This window comes from Anastrepha obliqua, chromosome 3 (genome assembly GCF_027943255.1).
Source record: "Anastrepha obliqua isolate idAnaObli1 chromosome 3, idAnaObli1_1.0, whole genome shotgun sequence".
Classification (NCBI taxonomy): domain Eukaryota; kingdom Metazoa; phylum Arthropoda; class Insecta; order Diptera; family Tephritidae; genus Anastrepha; species Anastrepha obliqua.
The window spans coordinates 53,833,957-53,855,629 of NC_072894.1; the positions used below are offsets into that span (position 1 = coordinate 53,833,957).

Consider the following 21,673-nt stretch of genomic DNA (forward strand, 5'->3'; position numbering starts at 1 on the left):
GCAATCCCTAAGGTCAGAACAGATGAATTCCGCTTTCTAGTGACAAGAGCTGCGGTTCTTGCAGGTATGAGGGTAGTTGCAAACTACACGAAAATGTTGGTTAGCAAGGAAGAAACGTACGGCATAATAAGTGAATGTCCTTCGATCAAAAATTCAACGATCTGCGAGATGAGCCATCAGCAAAGATTACCCGAGGATGGATGCCTGGCACGTCTAATTAAAGGGGGTGATGCTGAATGCCACTTCGAACCCGAAAATGGAGAAACTATCGAATTAATTAGTGAAGGTACATTATTTCTAACCAACTTTCAGGGGACTGTTCGTAATGATAATCGCAAGAGCGTCCTTAACGGCACGTTCCTCATCCAGTTTAGCAATGAGACAATTTGGGTGAAGAACGAAACCTTTTCTAACAGAGCATCGCAGAGCTCGCAGGTATTGCCAGCAGCGGTTACCAACGTGAAAAACCAAGGATTTAAACCAAGTCTAGAATACGTTCACGAGTTGAGCATGACGAATATCAACCATTTGGGCAAACTGAGCCAGAGATTCCATGTCTCCCTGGCTGTTGACGCCTTTTTTATTTGCATATTGGCCGTGGTCTCCTACTGGATTTGGAGAAAGATAACGGCAAGCCTTGATCTCCCTCCAATACGTCAACCTACCATTCCGATGCCTGTTGCTACCTACGCGAAGGAGACACCCGACGATTCCCGGAATACGCATGTCAATCTGCGGGACGCAGATATTTAGAGGGGGGGCAGTTAACACCACAGTTAACTCGCTCACTTGCAGCAGAAGCACACCTGTCTATTGAAATATGCTGACAGTGCGTCTGCTTAATGCAACGTGATCCACACGCGCATCCAGCAGACAGCAACTACACCTGAAATGCACAACATCGTGGGAATCGCTATGTCAGCAGAGTTAGGGTAGGAATAAGGCTAGCTTAAGTATAAAAGGTTCTGAGTGTGACGCTGCGCGGGCAGTCTTGAACCAGTAGCATTCAATCGGTATTCTTCAACCAGCAAATATAATAAAATATATTGTTCAATACCTAAAAAAGGAGAATTAATTATAGGACGCAGAAAGTAAGTATAACGTAACGGGCCAAGTGGTTGGCCCGCAACTTTAATTTTTTAAACGATGTCCTGCGGGACACGTTAACTTCCATATCCAGGAGCCAAGGATGCTATCGAACCCATCGATGCGTTTGGCTTATTTTTTAACGACGAAATACTAAACGAAGTGCTTTTGAGAATGTACGAAAAAATTGCACAACTACGAGAAAAGTATAAAATCAAAGACTGCACTGTTTCAGATACAAATCTTTGTGAACTGAAGACCTTGCTTGGACTTATATTTCTCTCCGCAACTTTAAAAAATAATCATCTCACCACGGATGTACTGTTTGACCCCAATTACTCAGGCGACAGGTATAAAGCAACCATGAGCCGTAACAGGCTTAACTTTTTGATAAACGCCCTAAGGTTCGATAACACAGGCTATATATTTCCGAAGGTTTATGATGCGCTGAATCCAAATCTGGCCTCAGAATTGCTCTGTCAGCTCTGGTTTTCGAGATATCCTAAACATCCTAAACACCGTTTTTGCCCATATTTGAGATTAAGTAGCCTTGCAGATGTTTTCTTTCATCAAAATTAAAGGATGGCATCTTTAAACACAAGTCTTCTTCTTTCAAATGGCGTTTTATTTGCTCAAATATCAATTTTTTTCGCAGAGATATCGCATTTTGAAATTTTTATGTTTCTAAATTTTCCTACACCTGAAAATCGATAGTGTAGGGGTGTGGTGAGTCAGCACACTTATGGTGTGAGACAAAATTTTAAGAAAGATAAGACTCAATTGAAGAAAATTAGTAATCGACTATATCATGTCTATGTTATCTTAATCGATTTTCAGGAGTAGGAAAAACGTTTACCAGTATTCCCTTAGCACAAAAATTACTGGCTAATCCATACAAATTGACTATCGTGGGAACCTTACGCAAAAATAAAGCTGAAATATCGGCAGAGTTATTGGAAACAAAATCTCGCCCAAATAGATCATCAATGTTTGCGTTTGATAAGGAAATGACAATGGTGTCTTACAAGCCTAAGCAAAACAAGAACGTGATGTTATTATCCACAATGCACATTACTGGCGCTTTGAACGAAGTTACATCAAAGCCAGAAATTATACACTCCTACAATTCCACTAAAGGTGCCGTAGATACCTTTGATCAAATGGCCCAAAATATTTCATGCAACAGGAAAACCAAGCGTTGGCCACTTTGCATATTTTACAACATATTAAATATAGCTTCAGTGAACTCTTACGTTATCTACACTCATAACGTAATGGAAAAGGGATTGGAACCATTAAATAGAACAAAGTATATGTTAAAACTACACGAACAATTAACAGGACCGTGGCAATAAGAGAGACTTGATAATATACCAAACCTTCCTAGAGAACTGAAGAACAGTATCCGTAATATCTTTACTAATATTATAAAGAGGAAAACTTTGTTTGTTTGTTTGTAATGAATAGGCTCAAAAACTACTGAACCGATTTTAAAAATTCTTTCACCATTCGAAAGCTACATCATCCACGAGTAAAATGGACTATATTTTATTTTGAAAATAGGGCTCGAGATATAGGTCAAAACGTGGACCCGGGTAACCTTCGGATGTGTATGTACAATATGGGTATCAAATGGAAGCTGTTGGTGAATGCTTTAGCCCAGAGTATCTTTCATGCCGCTCCGTGACTAGGGTCCCGAGATAGAGACCAAAACGTGGACCCTAGAATGTGTTTGTGCAATATGGATATCAAATTGAAGCTGTTGGTGAATGCTTTAGTACTGAGTATTTTTCATGCCGCTCCGTGACTGGGGTCTCGAGATATAGGTCAAAACGTGGACCCGGGTAACCTTTGGTTGTGTATGTACAATACGGGTATCAAATGAAAGCTGTTGATAAGTGCTTTAATACGGGGTAATTTTCATACCTATTGATGACTAGGGTCTGGAAATATATGCCAAAACGTGGACCCGCCGTGTCTTTGAACCGAATTAAACCAAACTTACACACATTGTTAAGTAGGTATTGAAGATGATTTCCGTATAGTTTGAATACCTATTGGTAGATAGGGTCTCGAGATATAGGTCAAAACGTGGACCCGGGTAACCTTCGGATGTGTATGTACAATATGGGTATCAAATGAAAGCTGTTGGTGAATGCTTTAGTACAGAGTACTTTTCATGCCGCTCCGTGACTGGGGTCTCGAGATATAGGTCAAAACGTGGACCCGGGTAACCTTCGGACGTGTATGTACAATATGGGTATCAAATGAAAGCTGTTGATAAGTGCTTTAATACGGGGTAATTTTCATACCTATTGATGACTAGGGTCTCGAAATATATGCCAAAACGTGGACCCGCCGTGTCTTTGCACCGAATTAAACCAAACTTACGCACATTGTTAAGTAAGTATTGAAAATGGGTTTCGTAAAGTTTGGTTGTAATTCGGAGCACTGGCAACGGGTACAGCGTTCTTTTGAACCAGCCATAATGTCGCTTACTTTTTTAGCGCTTGGGACGGAACTGAACTGTCAAATTGACAGTGTGAGTTACAATGTGTCAATATTTCTTTCTGATTTGGATGCCATAAGGAAAAAACGTAAGTGCAACATGTAAAAATTGTTTGTGAATTTTTTTGGAGTGGATTTTGGAACAGTGAATAATTTCTTACGAAATTTGAGAATTTAATGTGAAATCTGAATGAAATTATGTGTTCGTGGAAAAAACAATTTTTTTCGTTTTTTTTTTTTTTGAAAAATATAAATGGATAATGGTTCAAAAAAGCTCCAATGCTTAATAAAACATATAAATTGAAACGAAAAATTCATGGATGATCAGGAAAAAAGACGATTGTTTCTTAGTTATTCATATGCGTTGATTTGAAATTTAAAAACAATCTTCTTTTTTCCTGATTTTCAATTTATATTTTATATTTACTCAAAAACAAATAGAAAAACAAAAAATATTGTTTATGCCAAAGCGCTTGAATAAAGAATAAAGAAATAAATAATATGAAAATCATATATTTTCTGTTCTAAACCATATCTATTTTATTTTAGTGTGCCCAGCGAAGGGGGCCGGGTTTGCTAGTACTCAATATAAAGGAAACTGGAACAGTGAGCGAAGCTTCTTCATTAAAAGGCAAACGGACATACTGCAAATTTTGTCACTATTCCAAAAAACGGATGACAACTATATATATACCTATTGCTCGATATGCGATGAAGCGGCCTTATGCGGTGAGCACCAAATAAAAATATGCCAGGAATGTAAGCAGAATTTCGCATAAATTTTTTTATAATTCACTTTAAGAAACATAAAACTTTGTATTTTCAATAAATAAAATCAAAACAGAAGATATACAAGTTTTTGTTGAACATTTATTTTAAATTTTTGTGTTGTACGTAAAATTTACGTATATTAGCATTAACATAGGGTAAAACTATCTTACGATTCTAGGATTAAAGGCAAAATTCGTCAAACGTTTTACGTACAACATGTACAAAAACCAAAATATAACAGTAAAATGTATATTTATATATACAAGCAACACTACAATTCGACACACAGTTAGTAACATAAATAAGTATACAGGTGCCTGATTTACGGAATTGTTTGACGCTAACGCTTTTCTTAATATGTAATCAAAATAGTTTACACATGGTATTTGTGTACTGGGATGAGCTTTCATATGCGCCTTAATTTAGCTGTAAATTTTAGATACCGTTATCTACGCTTTGCTTTGTCTTTGATGCCAGCCAAATTTATGTCACAAAAGTTAGTATACAGCAAACGATTGTTCAGTTAGCATAACATTTAATTTTACGTATTGATTAAAAACGTTAAAGCTATTAAAAGGAAATAATTAAAGTGAGTATAAAAATTTAGGGAAGTACGTTTTGTATTAATTTTTGCGACATTTTTAGTAATGACACCAAAAAGAAAAGAGCTTTCTGATGATTTAAATAAACTGATTATAAAATATCACAAGGAACATAAATCATTGCGAGAAATCGGTCGTTTGATAGATAGGAGTTTTGCTACAGAGAAGCACCACTAATAAAGAGCGCTGTGGGCGTCCGCCGCTCTTAAGTCCCAGAGAAAAAAGCTTAATCGTACGGAAAATCGGCACACATCCCAAAATAAGTGCCTCCAAATTGAAATCTGAAGTTGAAAATGAGACTGGAAAACAATTAAGCACCCAAACTATTCGCCGGGTTTTGTATAGTGCTGGTTATCATGGGCGCAATGTTAGGAAAAAGCCCTTCTTGAGTAGTGTCAATCGGAGTAAACGAATTTCATTCGCAAAAGATCATGAAAAATATGACCAAACGTTTTGGAACCAAGTCATATTTTCTGATGAGTGTAAGTTCAGTATCTGTGGATCTGATGGCCGCGAAAAAGTTTGGAGAAAAGTTAATCCAAACAATATCACCGACACTGTGAAGCATGGAGGGGTTCTGTGATGGTTTGGGGATGTTTGGCTGCGAACGGGGTTGGAAACTTGGTATTTATGGAAAATATTATGGACCGATATGGTTATTTAAATATTTTGAAAAACATTTTAAAAGAAAGCGCTACGAAATTGGGCCTTGATGGAACGTTTATCTTCCAGCAGGATAATGACCTCAAGCACACATCCAACATTGTACGGGAGTGGCTGTTATACAATGTGCGAAAACACAACCACAGTCCCCGGATACCAACCCAATCGAACATTTATGGGAATATTTAAAGCGGCAAATACGTAAACATCCGATTAGAAATAAGGAACAACTGTAAAACGTACTTCAAGAGGAATGGAATAAAATACCACCAACTGTAACTGAAAACTTGGTGAAATCAATGCCATCACGACTTAAAGCGATTGTAAAGTCTAATGGTTATCCTACCAAATACAAGGATTTGATTTTAATTATGTTTTTGATTTCACAAATTAATAATATGATGAACTGTATACTTACTTCTGAGACATGAATTTTTATAAAGTTTAATATAAAAAGCTATAATTTTGTTGCTTTTTAAATTTTGTCATTATTTGGATTAAATATGACTTTTGTATTTCATTCATGTAAATAAAATACAATTTTGTTATAACTTAGGTTGTTTGAAGGAATCGATTGGGGGAAAAGTGAAAACGTGTCCGGTGTATACTTACTTCTGTCACTAACTGTAGATATGTATATTGCGTTGTCAATTAATTCTTTGCAAAATGCAAACACAACTTTAAGTAAAACTGAAGCTAGCTAACGGTACTTTTATTTTGAACTCAAATAAACGCGTGTTATAATTTTACGTTTCTGGCATACATTTAGTATGGTATGGAAAATTTAATTCAGTTAGTTTATTTTAATTATTATGAGGGGAAGTCGGCTAAAGAGTTGGCGGAAATGTTTTCAATTAAGCTTAGAACTATTTACAATATTATTTAACGCGCAAAAGAAACCAGGCTTGAATTAAAGCGCTCAGGAGGCAGACCACCAAAGCTCTCTAGACGCGATCATTCAAAAATTAAAAAAATGATTGCGGAAAACCAGTAAGTCACGAGACTGTCCAGAAAGTTTTAAGACTGCACAAACATTCTTCGCAAATAGCCAGAAAAAAGCCATTAATGTCTGCAGTTAATAAAAAAAAACGGTTTAGTTTTTCCATTGCCAATTTTAACAGGCCAGTGAAATATTGGGATGACGTAATTTTTTGTGATGAGATAAATAGAGAATTTGTGGGCTTTTTTAAAGAGGAAAGTGCCATTCAGGTTGAATGGCAGAAAATACCAGAGACTTACGACTTGAAAAACCTTATTCATTCCATGCCCCGTCGGCTGCGATCTGTAATGGAAGCTGAAGGCCTTCACACTAAATATTAAAATCACAGACTTATATTCTCCTAACAAAAGCCATATAATATTTGAAGATGTAAACAATTAATTGACAATGCAGAATTAACTATTTTATGGGCTTTTATGTTTTTTTTTACTATGACTTTTTGAAGTTTTGGGTTTTATTGCCATATAAATGCGTTAAACATAATTGTTACAAAAATACTGTGTATTCAATATTTCGAAAATGTAATTTCAGTTGGTAAAATAAAGTTATTAAAATGTATTTAAGAAGTTTTTATCAACAATTACAAACAATTAATATACATACTGTATGTATATGTCTTTATCCATCTCGATTTCTGGATGATGTTATACAATCGCTATATGGAAAAAATTGTATTACCCTTTAGTACAAGTGCACGCATATACATACATACATATATGAATTTTAAGCAAATATGTTACATATCTGCATGTGCCAACTATTGTCAACTATTTATAGAAAAAGCAAACGGATAACCGTTTCGAAAACCTAAAATTCTTGTTATATTTATTACGGTAAGCTAAGCTTTAACTCATCAATCAGATGGCTTTCAATGTAGCATATTGCCACATATGAATTGACTGAAGCCAGAGAAGTGTGATTATTTGCGCTCTCGATTTTCCCACACAAAGAGAATATATGACTCGTTTGAGCTAGAGACAGAAATTGATACATGTCATAATAAATCTATATATACCAGGTGTACCTACATATATCTATGAAATGAGACTTTCAGCTATTAGTCCATAGTTGTCGCTAGGAGTATTTTTAAACCTTCCCAAATGTCTTGTTTTTTTCGTCTGTCATCTGTCAACAATAGTTCATTGTTTGTTACGTTTCATACAACAATGCATTTTTGTCGCTCTTAAAAATGTCGAATTTCGTGCCTTCAAACTATGATTTGCGGACATCGTTGATTTTCTGTTATCAATCGAAGAAAAATGCTTCTCAAGCTCATCAAATGCTTATAGAAGCTTATGGTGGGCATAGTCTTAGTAGAGCACAGTGCTTCAGGTGGTTTGAAAAATTTCGAAGTGGTGATTTTAGCGTGGAGAACGAGGACCGTGGCCGGTCACCGAAAAAGTTTGAGGACGCCGAATTGCAAGCATTGTTGGATGAAGATGATGGTCAAACGCAAGAAATGATGGCAGAACTGTTGGGAGTGACCCAAAAAACCATTTCCAAACGTTTGAAAGACATGGGCATGATTTTAAAGGTCGGAAGATGGGTGCCGCATGAACCGACAATGTGACAATGCACCGCCACATCGAACAAGAGCGACCCGGTGGAGACGTATGATTGGGAACCGCTGGTGCATGCGGCTTACTCACCAGACTTGGAGCCTTCCGATTATCATTTGTTTGCATCGATGGGCCACGCACTTTCTGAGTAGAGCCTCAATTCTTACGAAGAAGCCAAAAAATGGCTCGATGATTGGTTTGCCGCCAAAGACGGCTAATTTTTTTGGCGCGGCATCTACAAATTGCCTGAGAGATGGGAAAAATGTGTCCTAGCGATGGCTATTATTTTGAAGATTAAATTTGTAACAATGTTTTGTTAATAAACCTTTGAAAATGAAAAAGTCTCATTTCATAGGTATACACCTGGTATATTCATACATATATATATACATATATATATATATGTATATTAAAATATTACAAGGTACAAGTTAAAATAAAATTATTATCAAATTATATTTTTTAAACTGTGCTGATAAGCGAGAGTATATAAAAACAATAAAATAATAAATTTTAAATAAAAGCGGTCACCAATAAATTCTAAGCCAGCCAGCTTCCAAGTACCTCGTTTGGTAACTAATATTGATGATGGGCACACATTCCGATGAATAACATGGCCCGAATAGTGTAAATAGGATAAAGCTTCCACTAGCTGCGTGCATGAGAAAATTAAAAATTAAAGAAAATTATATGAATATGTACTTGTATTATACATGCATATGTAAATAAGTATGTAGGTGTATACAAATATACAAAAACTTTTAACCTTTGTGATTATGTTACGTAGAAAATGAAATATATGTAACTTTGCTTGGAAATGCATTTGAAATGTTGGTTTGCTACAGAGATATGGTTGCAGCTAAATATTTAGTTCCTTAACTACATGTAACAAGAAATTAGTTGAGCTATACAGGGTGGTTTTTTTGAAGTTTAGCTGTCGACTTGGCAACACGTAGAAAATAAATAAGGTCGAGCGACTGGTTTCTACGCTAATAAGAAGCACGATGAAAAAACACTGCATTTGTTACTGAATATGCCTCCGACGAATCTTTATACAAGTAAGGATTGATTGCAATAAAAAGAATTGACCTATCGTTACAAAAGCCATAGCGCAGTCCTAACCGAATTCATCGACCCATCTATAGAAACCGATTAGAACCTCTCAGCACTCCCTACAAAGGCCAAGTTCACGATCCAGTCGCCAACTTACCTTGATTGAAGAGTGGATGCAATCAGTGGGAGTGGATCGATGCATATGAACACACATGAATTTAAGCTATAAAGTATACCTATATTCGGTGAATCTAGGTATATTTTTGCGTTTGCGCTTGCCTGATTACTGTAGCGTCTTTCTTCTCAAACGCCAAATCATTGGTTTAGTAAGATTTTTAATCCATACAAAGAAATCTACATTTTAAAAGCAATCAAATATCTATAAAATTGAAAAAATGTAGCTAATTTCAAAGGTGGATGTGAAAAAAAAATATGGCTGAGATATTTCGTGAACAGGCAAAGTTTTTAAAACGGTAGTTTATTATTATTGTCGGGCCACAGTGCACTGCTTCAAATGTTGTTGCCAGCATTATACTGTGCACAGTTTCGTTAATGGGGCTAAATTCGCGTTATTCTATGGGGCTAAATGCGCGTTATTCTATGCGGTCGCCGTAGCCGAAAGATTTGGTGTGTGACTACCATGCGGAAGTGCGTAGGTTCGAATCTCTCTTCATTAGGTTTTCTCCACACATATTATTGCCCATATAACCTAAATATGTTAAACTTGCTTTCATCTTCAAATAAAACGTAATTCCACCACTCGAAATTCTTAACCCCATGACGCTTTGCAAATTTTATTCACTTGAGTCGGTTACTCTCGTTGATGAACGGTTTTTTTTGTGCAACTCTTCCATTATAATTATTCTTTTGCAACACTATACGTATACTTTCGGGGTTGCAGTTAATATTATGCTGAAAACAATGAACGACGTACGCAGTCCCTTACCGAGCACAAAACTGAGCAAAACTCATCCCGTAGAGAACAGCTGTTTTTAGTTGGTTACATACATACAAACTGGATAAGGAAGACAAAATGGATAAGGAAGACATTGAAATTCGCGACTTATATCTTAATTTATTTCAACTATATATTTTATATAAAAAATGCAAGGACCAAAAAAAGTGCAGAAGGTATAAAGTTCGGCCATTAAATAGGAATTGGGGCACAAGTGGTTATCAAATCCAAGTGTTCCTCCGATTGAAAACATGGAGCCTGATGAATTGTTTGCACACACGAGGATGTCCCCGCCTGTGTATGAGCTGCTTTTAAAATTAGTTAGCAGTTCCTTGAGGAAGCCAAAACAGCGGATTGGTCCTAAGGAAAGACTATCTTTAGTTTTGCTGTATGCATATTGAGAAAGCGAGGCATCAAGTCGATTAATATTTATTTCATATTGATTGTTTAAATATTTGTCACAAGGTGTATCTGTGCGGAGCATTGCATGGAGTTATAAGTTAGGTGCAACGACTGTGCGCGAAATAATACAGGAAACTTGTGAAGTTATCTGGGGCTACTTTCTTCAGTTTACGTTAGCGAACCTACAGAATCCCAGTACAAGGATATTGCAAAGGATTTTTTTGATATGTGGAACATTCCAAATTGTTCGCCAAGTCAAGTTCGATGTATTACAACTACAAAAAATTTTTTAACATCGTTCTGATGGCCGTTTGTGATGCCAAGTATACTTCCAATGCAGTAAGCATCGGGAGTTGTGGTAGTCAGAGTGACGAAAGTAATAAAATTTAAACGTAATAAGTTATTTCACCTAATACCTATGTACAGGGTGGGCTATATAGCGTTTGCTTTTTGAATCACCTATTATTTTGAGAATGGTAACAGAAATGACATGTCAAATGAGTTCATAATTTACTTAAAGGTTTGACATTTACGAAATGGGACGCTATACGCTTGAACAAAATTGGGAAATATTGAAAACCTATTTCCAAAGTGGTGAGTCTTCTTCTTCTTCCGCGGTTACAGTAAATGGCGAGCGTTACCGTGACATGCTCAACGAGTTTTTGTTTCCAAAAATTGAAGAGGATGACATGGACGACATTTGGTTTCAACAGGACGGTGCAACTTGTCACACTGCCAAAGTTACACTCGAACTTTTGGCTACCGTTTTTGAATTTCAATATCAATTGGCCGCCTTGGAGGTGTGATTTAAGCCCGTTGGACTATTTTTTGTGGGGAGCCGTTAAGGACAAATGCTATGCGAACCATCCAGAGACGATTGATGCTTTAAAACACGAAATCGAAGTTGTCATTCATGAAATTGGAGCCCAAACAATAGAAAATGTGCTTAAAAATTGGGTTGATCGAATGGCCTACTGTAAAATCAGTCGTGGCAGTCATTTGAATGATATTATTTTTCATTCATAAATGACAATGTTCAATCTTCAAAATAAAAAAAAAAGTTTGAAAAAATATTGATTAGTTTTTTTTTATAGCCGATTCAAAAAGCAAATTTTACATGGCCAACCCTATATATTTTACAGGCATTTTTCAACTTTCATCATTTGGACAGAACTTGATGCAAAATATTATACTTTGCCACTACCGCCCCCCGTGCGAATATCTATGGAATCGCCCGAACCATTACCACACCTTTTCGTTGGCGATGCTGCATTCCCATTGAGAACAAACTTGATGCGTCCATATCCCGGTTCTAACTTACCAAGAACCAAGCGGATTTTTAATTATCGCCTGTCAAGAGCGCGTAGATTAATAGAGAACAGCTTTGGAATATTAACGGCGCGATGGAGAATTCTTCGCACGACGATTGAATATGACCCTAAAAATTGCGAAAAAGTAGTGCTAGAATGCATTGTGTTACACAATTTTATAATTTTAAACGATCACAATCGTTGGTATTGCCCTGAAAATTATGTTGATCGACAAGAACCAGGCAACATCGTTCATTGTGGGGAATGGTGACGAGAAATAAATAATGAATCTTCATTACCACGTATGTGGACTACAATTCGGAGAGCCCCAACAAATGCGCTTAATATCCGCGATAGGCTTGCTGATTATTTCATAAATGAAGGAGCTTTACCATACCAAGATTACTTTTCCATTGGTGGACCCTACATATAAAATTGAAACACATGTGAAGGGAAACAAATATATATATAATGAATTATTTTGTTATTTATGTTTATTTATTTATGAATTTTTTGATATGCAATTTATATACATATTTACAAATATAAATTCCAACTGTAAATTTATGCAGTTAAAATATTTGGAAATATTTTCATTCTTCAGTTATTTCTTTTATTTTTGCAAAATTCAGGTACAATATATACATACATATTTACAAAATCACAGTATTCATATTCCAAATTCAGTCTTTTCTTACTAACTACCAATACTTCTATTAAAAATAAATATCTTATAGAATTCAAAATTCAAAGATTCTTAAAACTAAACTTAAAAAAATTCAATAAAAGATAAAAATATAAAAAAAAATTCAACGAATTTTAAAACTAAATTTAAAAAAATTCAAACGAAGATAAAAAACTACGAACCCTCATTCCGGCTCCTGCTCTATTTTAAATGTTACCTCCAGTATTCTCTGCATGGCCCGGACTTGCTTAGCTGCATTCATTTTAGCAACCATTGAGCCAATAATATTACCAAATGAGTCCGCTGAGTTGTTTGTTTTGTTTTCTTTTTCAATGCATCTCTTTTTCAAGAGATCGATTGCTTCCAAAATGTCATTTTCAATTTCAGCACTTCTGTCGCGTTTTTTTCCGCTAGGTTGCTCTGACTGGGGTGGAGCAAGTGACGGAGCTGACGCTTGAGTTACTGATTTTGGTGTCAATGGTGAATCAACATCATCAAAACACTCTTCTGGTGGCACTATTGCTGGCAACGGCGAGGGCGTAGAAATTGCAATTGAAGACTTAAGCGAATCTACTTCTGGGCACAGATTTTGTGAGGACTTAATTCTTTAAGAAAACATTATTAGCTATCACTTTATAAAAATATTCCAACTATACTTACGGTCGAGGAATAGCATGCGGCCTTAAAAATGTCATGCTTTCAAGTAAATACCACGGCTTCTGGTATTCTGCTCCACTGCCTGATGGTGCTTCTGATTTCCTGGCTTCTCTGCCATACCGATCGCGGAGAGTTAACCATCTGCGTCTGCATAGCTCACCTTTAAAATAACTTTGTTATGAAATTTGAAATACTAATACTCGTAAATATAGCTCCCACTCACCACTTGCGCGGAGCTCCTTTTCGATTTGTTCCCATATCAAATTTTTCCTTCCCTGGAACTTTTATAAAAGATTACTCTTATCGTATAATTCTTTATTGTCTTATACTAGCGATACAAGATGCTCGACGTTCAGCGCCATTTCCGTGTTTAATATGTTTGTAAACAAATTTGTGAAAATAAACGCATATGCATCTGCTTGTATTGACACAATGTTGCTATTAACATTTTTGCTTACACAGTTTTTCACACATCCGCGTTATCAGTTAAAATTTTTCATTGTTTAATAAACCAAAGCCAAAAACCAACAAATGCAAATAGTTCATTTATCTATAATTAACATCATTCAACACTGTTTTCAAGTTATTTTAATAAAAATTATAATTTTTCTAAGTTTATTTTGTAAGTGATTTCGAAATGTACTGCTTGGCAACACTGTGTGGTGAGAGAGCAATCAGCTGACAGGGTTCTACGGGATTTTTCAAAAATCGTGAAATATAATCCACGATACGGAAGGAAGGAATTTTTCATTTACATGGGGTTCTCATTAGTTTGATCGTAACAGCTGACAGGGGACTGCGTTTACGTCTGTCACTGTTTTCAGCATTAAGGTGTTGGGCGACTTCTGTTGCGAGCTTAGCAGCGCTCAAATTTGAATTTTTCTTAATTCACTATCCACCGTTCATCTGCATCCGAAAACAATTTTGGTCGTCCCGATTTCTTCTTATTTTCTACGGATTTTGTTTCTTTGAAACGATTTATCACGTTGTATACAAGCGAATTTCTGCGATTTCCCGAACGGTTTTACCCTTTTCATGATGACTAATAATTAAATTTCTGACTTCAGTTGAGCTTTGCCCACGCTGTCTACCCATGTTTATAATTTGGACTTTTATTCAACAAAACACGACCTACCTACCTTGCACTGTTCTACCGAGAGAAAATTAATTGTGGGACTCACCGGTTTAATGTATCAACTAATCGCAATAATGCCAGATGTCCGACTACTTTTTTAACACCAATTTTGAGAATGCTGCATGATAAATTTTGTATAAATTTGTAAATTATTATTACTATTTTTTTAAATTCTATTTGAATACCCAATAGAAAAATATAAAAATAAAAATATTTAACTTGCATTTCTTACAAAAGTTTTGAGTTTGAAGCTGCATGCTATGTATGTCCGAGTTCTTTATTAAGCCACTGTATAAATATATTTTTTCTGAATAAGTAAAAAATCCATCAAAGGGAAAATTATTCAGCGAAACGAGGAGACAAGAACAAAATTAAACGCTATTTGGAACACTACTCCAAGATGCAATAATAGCAGGAAGAGACTTTTTTTGCCTGTTTTTGGATGTTGACGATGAGCGGCCACCAAAAAATTGGTCGACGATGTGTGGCACATTTAATGCAAAATTATTTTGGCGCAAACGAAATTCCCGTGAAGAATAATTTCCCTTTAGAGGATGGCGTTTGCGTGATTAAACCATAAATAATTGAAGGTTTGAAAAATAAAAATCGGAGTGGGAGCTGAAATTATGCCTAAACTTCATAAAAGATTTCACAAAACGATTGGCTTTTCTAAACGTGGATATAGGGGATATTTGTAATCACTTATCCTTCATAAACTGTAGACCCTTTACTGCATATGCCAATAAACAGATAATGAATTCACATTCAAACTAGCGCAAATCTGTTGGTAACTTTGTAAAGATGTTCCAGAATTTATTTTCCTCCTTTATGGTCAAAATTGCGTGCTCAGCTATGACTAATTAAGTAAACTAAAATATAGACAATTATCAACTTCAAATATTACTTACATTTCTAATTTCATATACTCATACATGTGCATACTTACAGTCACTCACACCTTATTTGATACAGATACGATTTGTTTATAAAGTGTTTTACATTTCATAATATGTTATGAAAATGAAAGAACAGAGTATGACATCTTATTTTTTGTTTTTTTTATTTCATTTCTCAATATAAAATAAAAAAAGGTGTACACTCTTTTCTTTATAATGCACAAAACAACAACAACAGAGGATTCACGCCGAAACTTAAATTTGTATTTGTATTCTTAGTATGCGAGAGTTTGCAGAGTGAGTTTGACATAAAGCAATATTAAATTTTATGTACGCCTGTTAGAGATGGGATCGCGAGCTCCGGTAGATAATCATGAGTTAGTTTTGAAGCATTTCAAAAAAGGAATGCCACATCGTAAAATAGCTGAAATTGTACATTTAAGTTCGTCAACAGTTCAGCATATTATTGAACGTTTTATGGGTGAAAATCATAATAAATAAGGAGCGACAGGTCCGAAATAAAACTTTCACAGAGAAATAGTGTCAATGGTTAGTGCGCCAAGTGAAGAAAAATCCAGCAAAAAGCGCTCCAAAGTTAGCTGGGATGGCCAACAAGGATTTAGGTAAAACTTGCCATTCGGAAGCTATTCGAAAAGTACTGAGGGAAGCAAATTTAAATGGTAATGAAAGCCCGTAATAAACCTCTCGTAATAAGATCTAAATCTAAATAAGACTCCAGCATTTTGGAGAACCGTACTTGTGATTAAAATAAACTTATTTGGACCAGATGGTAGGCATTTTATATGACGCGAGGCCAAAACGGAGTACAAAATTTCCGAGCTACTATAAAACACGACGGTGGCAACGTTACAAGTATGCCTTCAAATGGAGTTGGAACTTTGATCTTTATCGAAGAGACAATAAACAAATATGTTTATTTAAGACTTCTGCAAGATAATTTGGTTCAAAGCGCTAGAAAATTACAAATTGAAAATGATTTTCACTTTTAGCAATATAACGACCTTCACCACAAGTCACAAGTCCAACCTTGTTGATACTCCTGCACATTCATCGGATTTGAACGCCATCGAAAATTTGTGTTCGGATTTGAAGACAAATAGTACTAAATATCTTAAAATTATGATAATTATAAATAAATAGTTGCTCGTTTTTAACTATAAATCATTTAAGCTGTGACGTGAATTCTCTAGATTTGTTTTTATTTTTTATTTTTTTTAACGCAATGAAATGAGCGAACACTTTTCATATTCTGTGTTGAAAAATGAAATAAAACAAAATAAATAAAATATCTTCATACTCTGTTTTTCCATTTTTAATGAAATATAGAAACCTTGACAAACAAATCGTATCTGTATCAAATAAGGTGTGAGTGACTGTATATCGTACAAACCAATTCATTAGGGGGCGTCCATAAATTACGTGAGATATTTAAGGGAGGAGGGGGTCGAGTCAAATCTCATCTAATCTTACGTTGGAGAGAGGGGGCGGTCTAGGCAAATATCACGCAATTTTTTTTCTGATTGAAACAAAAAAAATTTATACTATTTTGGTCCATTATCCAGATTGTACATGCTTAAGATTTAATCTTAAACGTAATCGTAGTATGATTAGGATCATTCACTAATTCGTTCGAAAGAAAATAATTTCATTCGTACTTCGACGTTATACATTATTGCTGTCAAACCACCATATTTGTTTTATACCAAATAGCTCAATTTAATGTGAATTTACGGTACAGTGTAGCCCGTCGTTTGTTTTCGCGCCACTATCAGCCGAACGTGCGACTCGATAAGTAAGAGCGTACGAGCTGAGTGGCAGCGACACACGGACAGGTTCCAACCAGTGCTGCCGGACGACCAAAAAAAAGTGAAGTGAAAGGTCGAAAAAAGTGAAGTATTTTCGAATTTTTAGAAGTGTTTAAAACTTTTTATGGACAATGAACCCCCTTAAATAAATTTATTTTAGTTATAGTTAGATATAATGAATTTTATTGACATTTGATTAAACTAAAGGCTTACAAATTCAGTTTATAAAAAATTGCATTTACATATACAATATGTATTAAAATAGTTAATTTTAAGACCAATAAATTCACATGAATAAAGCCGACTTCATATTACTACTGAAATAAAATGGAGGTACAAATAATTTTTAATTTTTATATTAGATTTTATCTAATGACTATTCAAGTAAAAAAAATAAACATTTAAATGGTGATTATTTTATACTGAAAAAGGATATAGCATTCTTAAGATTTTTTGTATTCCCTTAGAATATTATGGGATGGAACCCAATTATTGATTTCGTTTGCAGTCACCATTTCTCTTACTAAAAGTAAGGAGTCCACTGTACCCACATCCAAACAATTTCTTCTAAACGATTTAATACTATTCATTCTTGAAAACACACGCTCAGGGGATGCGCTACTATGTGGAAGGCTTAGGATAGCACCAACAACATCTTTTAAATTAGGGTACATTAAATCTCCTAAGCTGTTTTTCATGTAAAACATTTGTTTCCAGAAACTCTCAAGACCTTCTTCGGATCGATTTTGTAGAATAACTAACCTCCATTCACTTTCCAAAAGTTCTAGATGTTCATCATTTTCTACAAGATTTGGGAATAAAGTGGTTAACGGCATTAAACTAGAGCCTAAAGAAAGAGGGTTTAGAATTTTCACAGCATTCAGAATTGGATTTTTAAAATCGATTCTACGTAAAATTTGCTTGCAGAGAATTATATAAATCTGTTTACAATTTTGCTGAATATCAATAGTTTGTGAATTTGTTAAATTCTGACTTTGTAAAAGACTCTGAGCTTTTTGTCCAAGATAAATATCTTTTAAAGGTTTAAATACACTTAGCTGATCAAAATTATTCACTGTTAACATTTCAAAATTTAACAGGTTTAAGTCAACAAAATTACTTAAAATATTTTTGAAATAGAGGGTCAACATTTCCAGAGCTACGTGAAAGCGTGGAGTCTCTGACTGAAATTCTAAGTTAATTTTATTGATTTCTTTCAAAATGTATGCTAAAAAAACAAATAGCATTTATTTGCATCATTCATATTTGTCAGTATGTTATTTGTGATATCATGGTTTTGTTCAAAATTTGTTAAGTGAAAATAATGAACTAAGGCTTTCCATTGTTCCAATACTCTGGACACGGCATTTTCCATAGACAACCAACGGGTATTAGATACTTTCAAAATTTTATGGTTTTCTAAATTGAAATAATTTTGAAATTCAACGAACTCTTTTTGCCTTTTACTGCTATAATTAAAAAAATATTTATATAATATATCCCTCACAAGATTCTCGGTTTTACTTGGAATGGCCTTAGCAGCTTTCGATGAACACAAATGCATAGAGTGGCAGATACATCCAATAACATACAAGTGAGGATTTATATCTTTAAGGAGCCTCTGCACTCCATTTATTTGACCCATCATCACTGAGGCATTGTCAGCTGCAAAGCCAATTAAGTTTGTTAAGGGAATTTTAAATCGTTCAAAAAAAGCTTTAATTGATTCAAAAATTGTTTTGGAATTACTCTTATCAAGTTCGATTAAACTTAAAAAATGATCTCGAATTTTCCCGTTTTCTTTATCAAAATAGCGAACCACTAGAGCCAAACATTTTGCTGAACTTACATCTGTTGCTTCGTCTATTATAAGAGAGAATTTGTTATTTCTCAAACAAACGCTTATCTTTTCAACAAAATTTTTATGTAGTACATTTGTTACGGTTTCTTTTGCCTTTGTTCTACCACATTTCAGGCCTTTTATTACATTTGTATTGGTGGCAACACTTTTAATTAGTTCTATTAAAGGCGATATGAGTGTAAACGGTAAATCGTAAATGCACAAAAAAAGTATAATTTTTAATTCAGCTATCTTGATTGCATTTTTGGTAGCATAACACCTTTCTTTAACGTCGCTCAGCTTAATTTGATTTCGCAAAGCTGCTTGCCTTTTTTTATGACTTTCTCCTTCTCCGTGTCTTTTAATATTGGTTATGTTATTTGCAAGGATTTTTTTGCAAATCACGCAGTACGATTTACCTTCTTTAGTATCAAGCCATCTATGTAAATTTTTCCAATGTGGACGGAATTTTTGTTTACAATTTTTGGACACATCTTCGGAGGCTGATCCAACTGATTCGTCAGAAGAGCTGATACTAATATAATATTAGAAATATTAGTTTTTGCAATCAAATTATTAACGACAACTTACACTGATTTACTAGACACTGGAATTGTTGGCTCCTTTCTTATTGCACCATATTGCGTGCCATCTGCTTTGACTAAAAAACTAATGCGTACAATTTAAGATATTTGTATCACAAGTACATTTAAACAATGTTTTTTCTTACCGATCCATGATTTTACACCAAAGAAAACGAGAGTTACGATATGCTTTGCTATTAAAATTAAAGCACACTTTTTGAAACGAAAATACAATAATTTGAATGAAAACTTTTGTAAAACTATGAGGCACTTGATTTCCGAGAAATAAATACTCCAAACCAAATGAAGACAAAACGTAAAATCAGTTGAAGCCACATAGCGGTATTTTTCGAATGTGTTTGTATGTATGCATACAAATGCACAACTTCTAATTAATTGACATTGCCAAGTCAAGCAAACAAAGCGAATAAAATGACAATCAGTCACAATAGTTAATAGGGTCTTCGAGCGTTCAGCAAATTCATGTTTGCCCTATGAGTGGTAATTAATTTGAAATAAATAGAAATATTTATGAATTGAGATATTGAAATAACAAAGTATTTAAAAAGTGAAGTGTTTTTTTGAACGAGGCAAAAAGTGAAGTATTTTTTCGAAAGAGGAAGTGGTGGTATATTTGGAAAAAATCGAAGTAAAATCTTCCAAACGAAGTAAAAACGGCAGCACTGGTTCCAACCTTCTTTGTTTAGAGAGAGCAAATATTTACTCCAGGTACTTTGCAGTTGATTCATATCAAATTTTTATGCGTGCCTATGTTTTTTTTTTTTAGTTTTTTAACGCGCGCGAATGTCAACAAATTTTTATTAAGAGTTACAAAGGGAAATTGTTTTTAATTTTTTTTAGGTTGTGAAATGCGATGATTAGAACTGCTGCAGCCCACGCCGGAGTGATCTGCATATGATTCTTCACGGCCGTTTTCTGCCACCTCCATACCCCATCACTTAGGTTGATTGACGTTTGATAATTCCGGACCTCAAAGAACATGACGGAAAGTCATTTACTCCATTTCTAATACGCCTACCGATTCAACCGCTGAATGCCTTTATCAGCACGCCTTATGATCTCTATTGCCCAAGTATACTTGATGATTTAGAGAAAATATGCTGCAGTATATGCGGTATTTACTTCGCATCTATCACAAGAGCTGCAGAGCACAGGCGAGCAGCTCACATTGCACCAGCTAAGCAAGTGCGTATGTACCGCAAAGTGCGACCCTCACGAAATGTCGAAAGACGAGCTAAAGAGTTACTGTGCGCAAGCGTCAACAGCTTAGAGTGGATAGATCAGAACGAAGTTGAAGGAGCAGATGATTTTACTGAAAATCATATGGACATGTTGGTCCCAATAGTCTCTCTTGAAACCGCGCATGATTCTCCATGGACTGAATTAGAGTAGATATTCTTTTTTTAATCGCAGTAGTTACGATTTAAGTCTTCTACGAGTATTGTTAAATTTTTATTACACTTATAACTCCCAGCAATATTGATTACTAGTCTTAGCTAGTGGTAAATAAAAGCACGAAGCATTTTTTTTCTTTTTACAATAACAATCTAACGCTTTTACATAAGAAACCCACATTTTGAAAAATCTCACGTGAGATTGGCGGATGGGGAGGGGGTTGAATAAAATCTCACGACATCTCATCAGGTGGGGGAGGGAGATACAGAAAATTGAAAAAAACACCTCACGTAATTTATGGACGCCCCCTTATAACCGTACATACTCACCTGCAGAAAACCATATTTGAATTCGATATCTAAAAAATTATACTCCTTCGCATGAGCTGGCCGTTGTGGAATTGCTGTAGTTTGCTGTTGATAGCCCTGTGCGCCGGTGCCTGATGCATTCGATGCCATGGCAATGTGTTCATAAGTTTTTGATTCCTGGAAATAAAGCAGAATGACAAACATAATCGATTAACGGAAAGTCAAACAGAATTGTAAAGTTCCAAAATGTCGACATACTTATCATATCGCACTTGTTACGTTAAAGCGTAACAACTCAAAAAGAAAAGGAAAAGAGTAACCACTCAAAAATTTGTTATTTTAGCGCAACTACTAAACAAATAAGAATGAAACAACCGTTATATTGTTTTTAATGATATTTTCGTGCAATTACATATT

The 21,673-nt window shown here is 35.0% G+C and overlaps 1 protein-coding gene across 1 annotated transcript in view; it reads right to left on the reverse strand.

The window, feature by feature from the left end:
- Positions 1-944: 944 nt before the first annotated feature.
- Positions 945-21,673, reverse strand: part of LOC129241981 (uncharacterized) — a 34,902-nt gene continuing 14,173 nt past the window's right edge. The window contains exons 5-7 of the mRNA XM_054878526.1: positions 21,278-21,433; positions 8,721-8,841; positions 945-1,057 (exon numbers count right to left, since the gene is read on the reverse strand). Coding sequence (XP_054734501.1) covers positions 945-1,057; positions 8,721-8,841; positions 21,278-21,433 — 390 coding nt within the window. The remainder of the gene's footprint in view (positions 1,058-8,720; positions 8,842-21,277; positions 21,434-21,673) is intronic.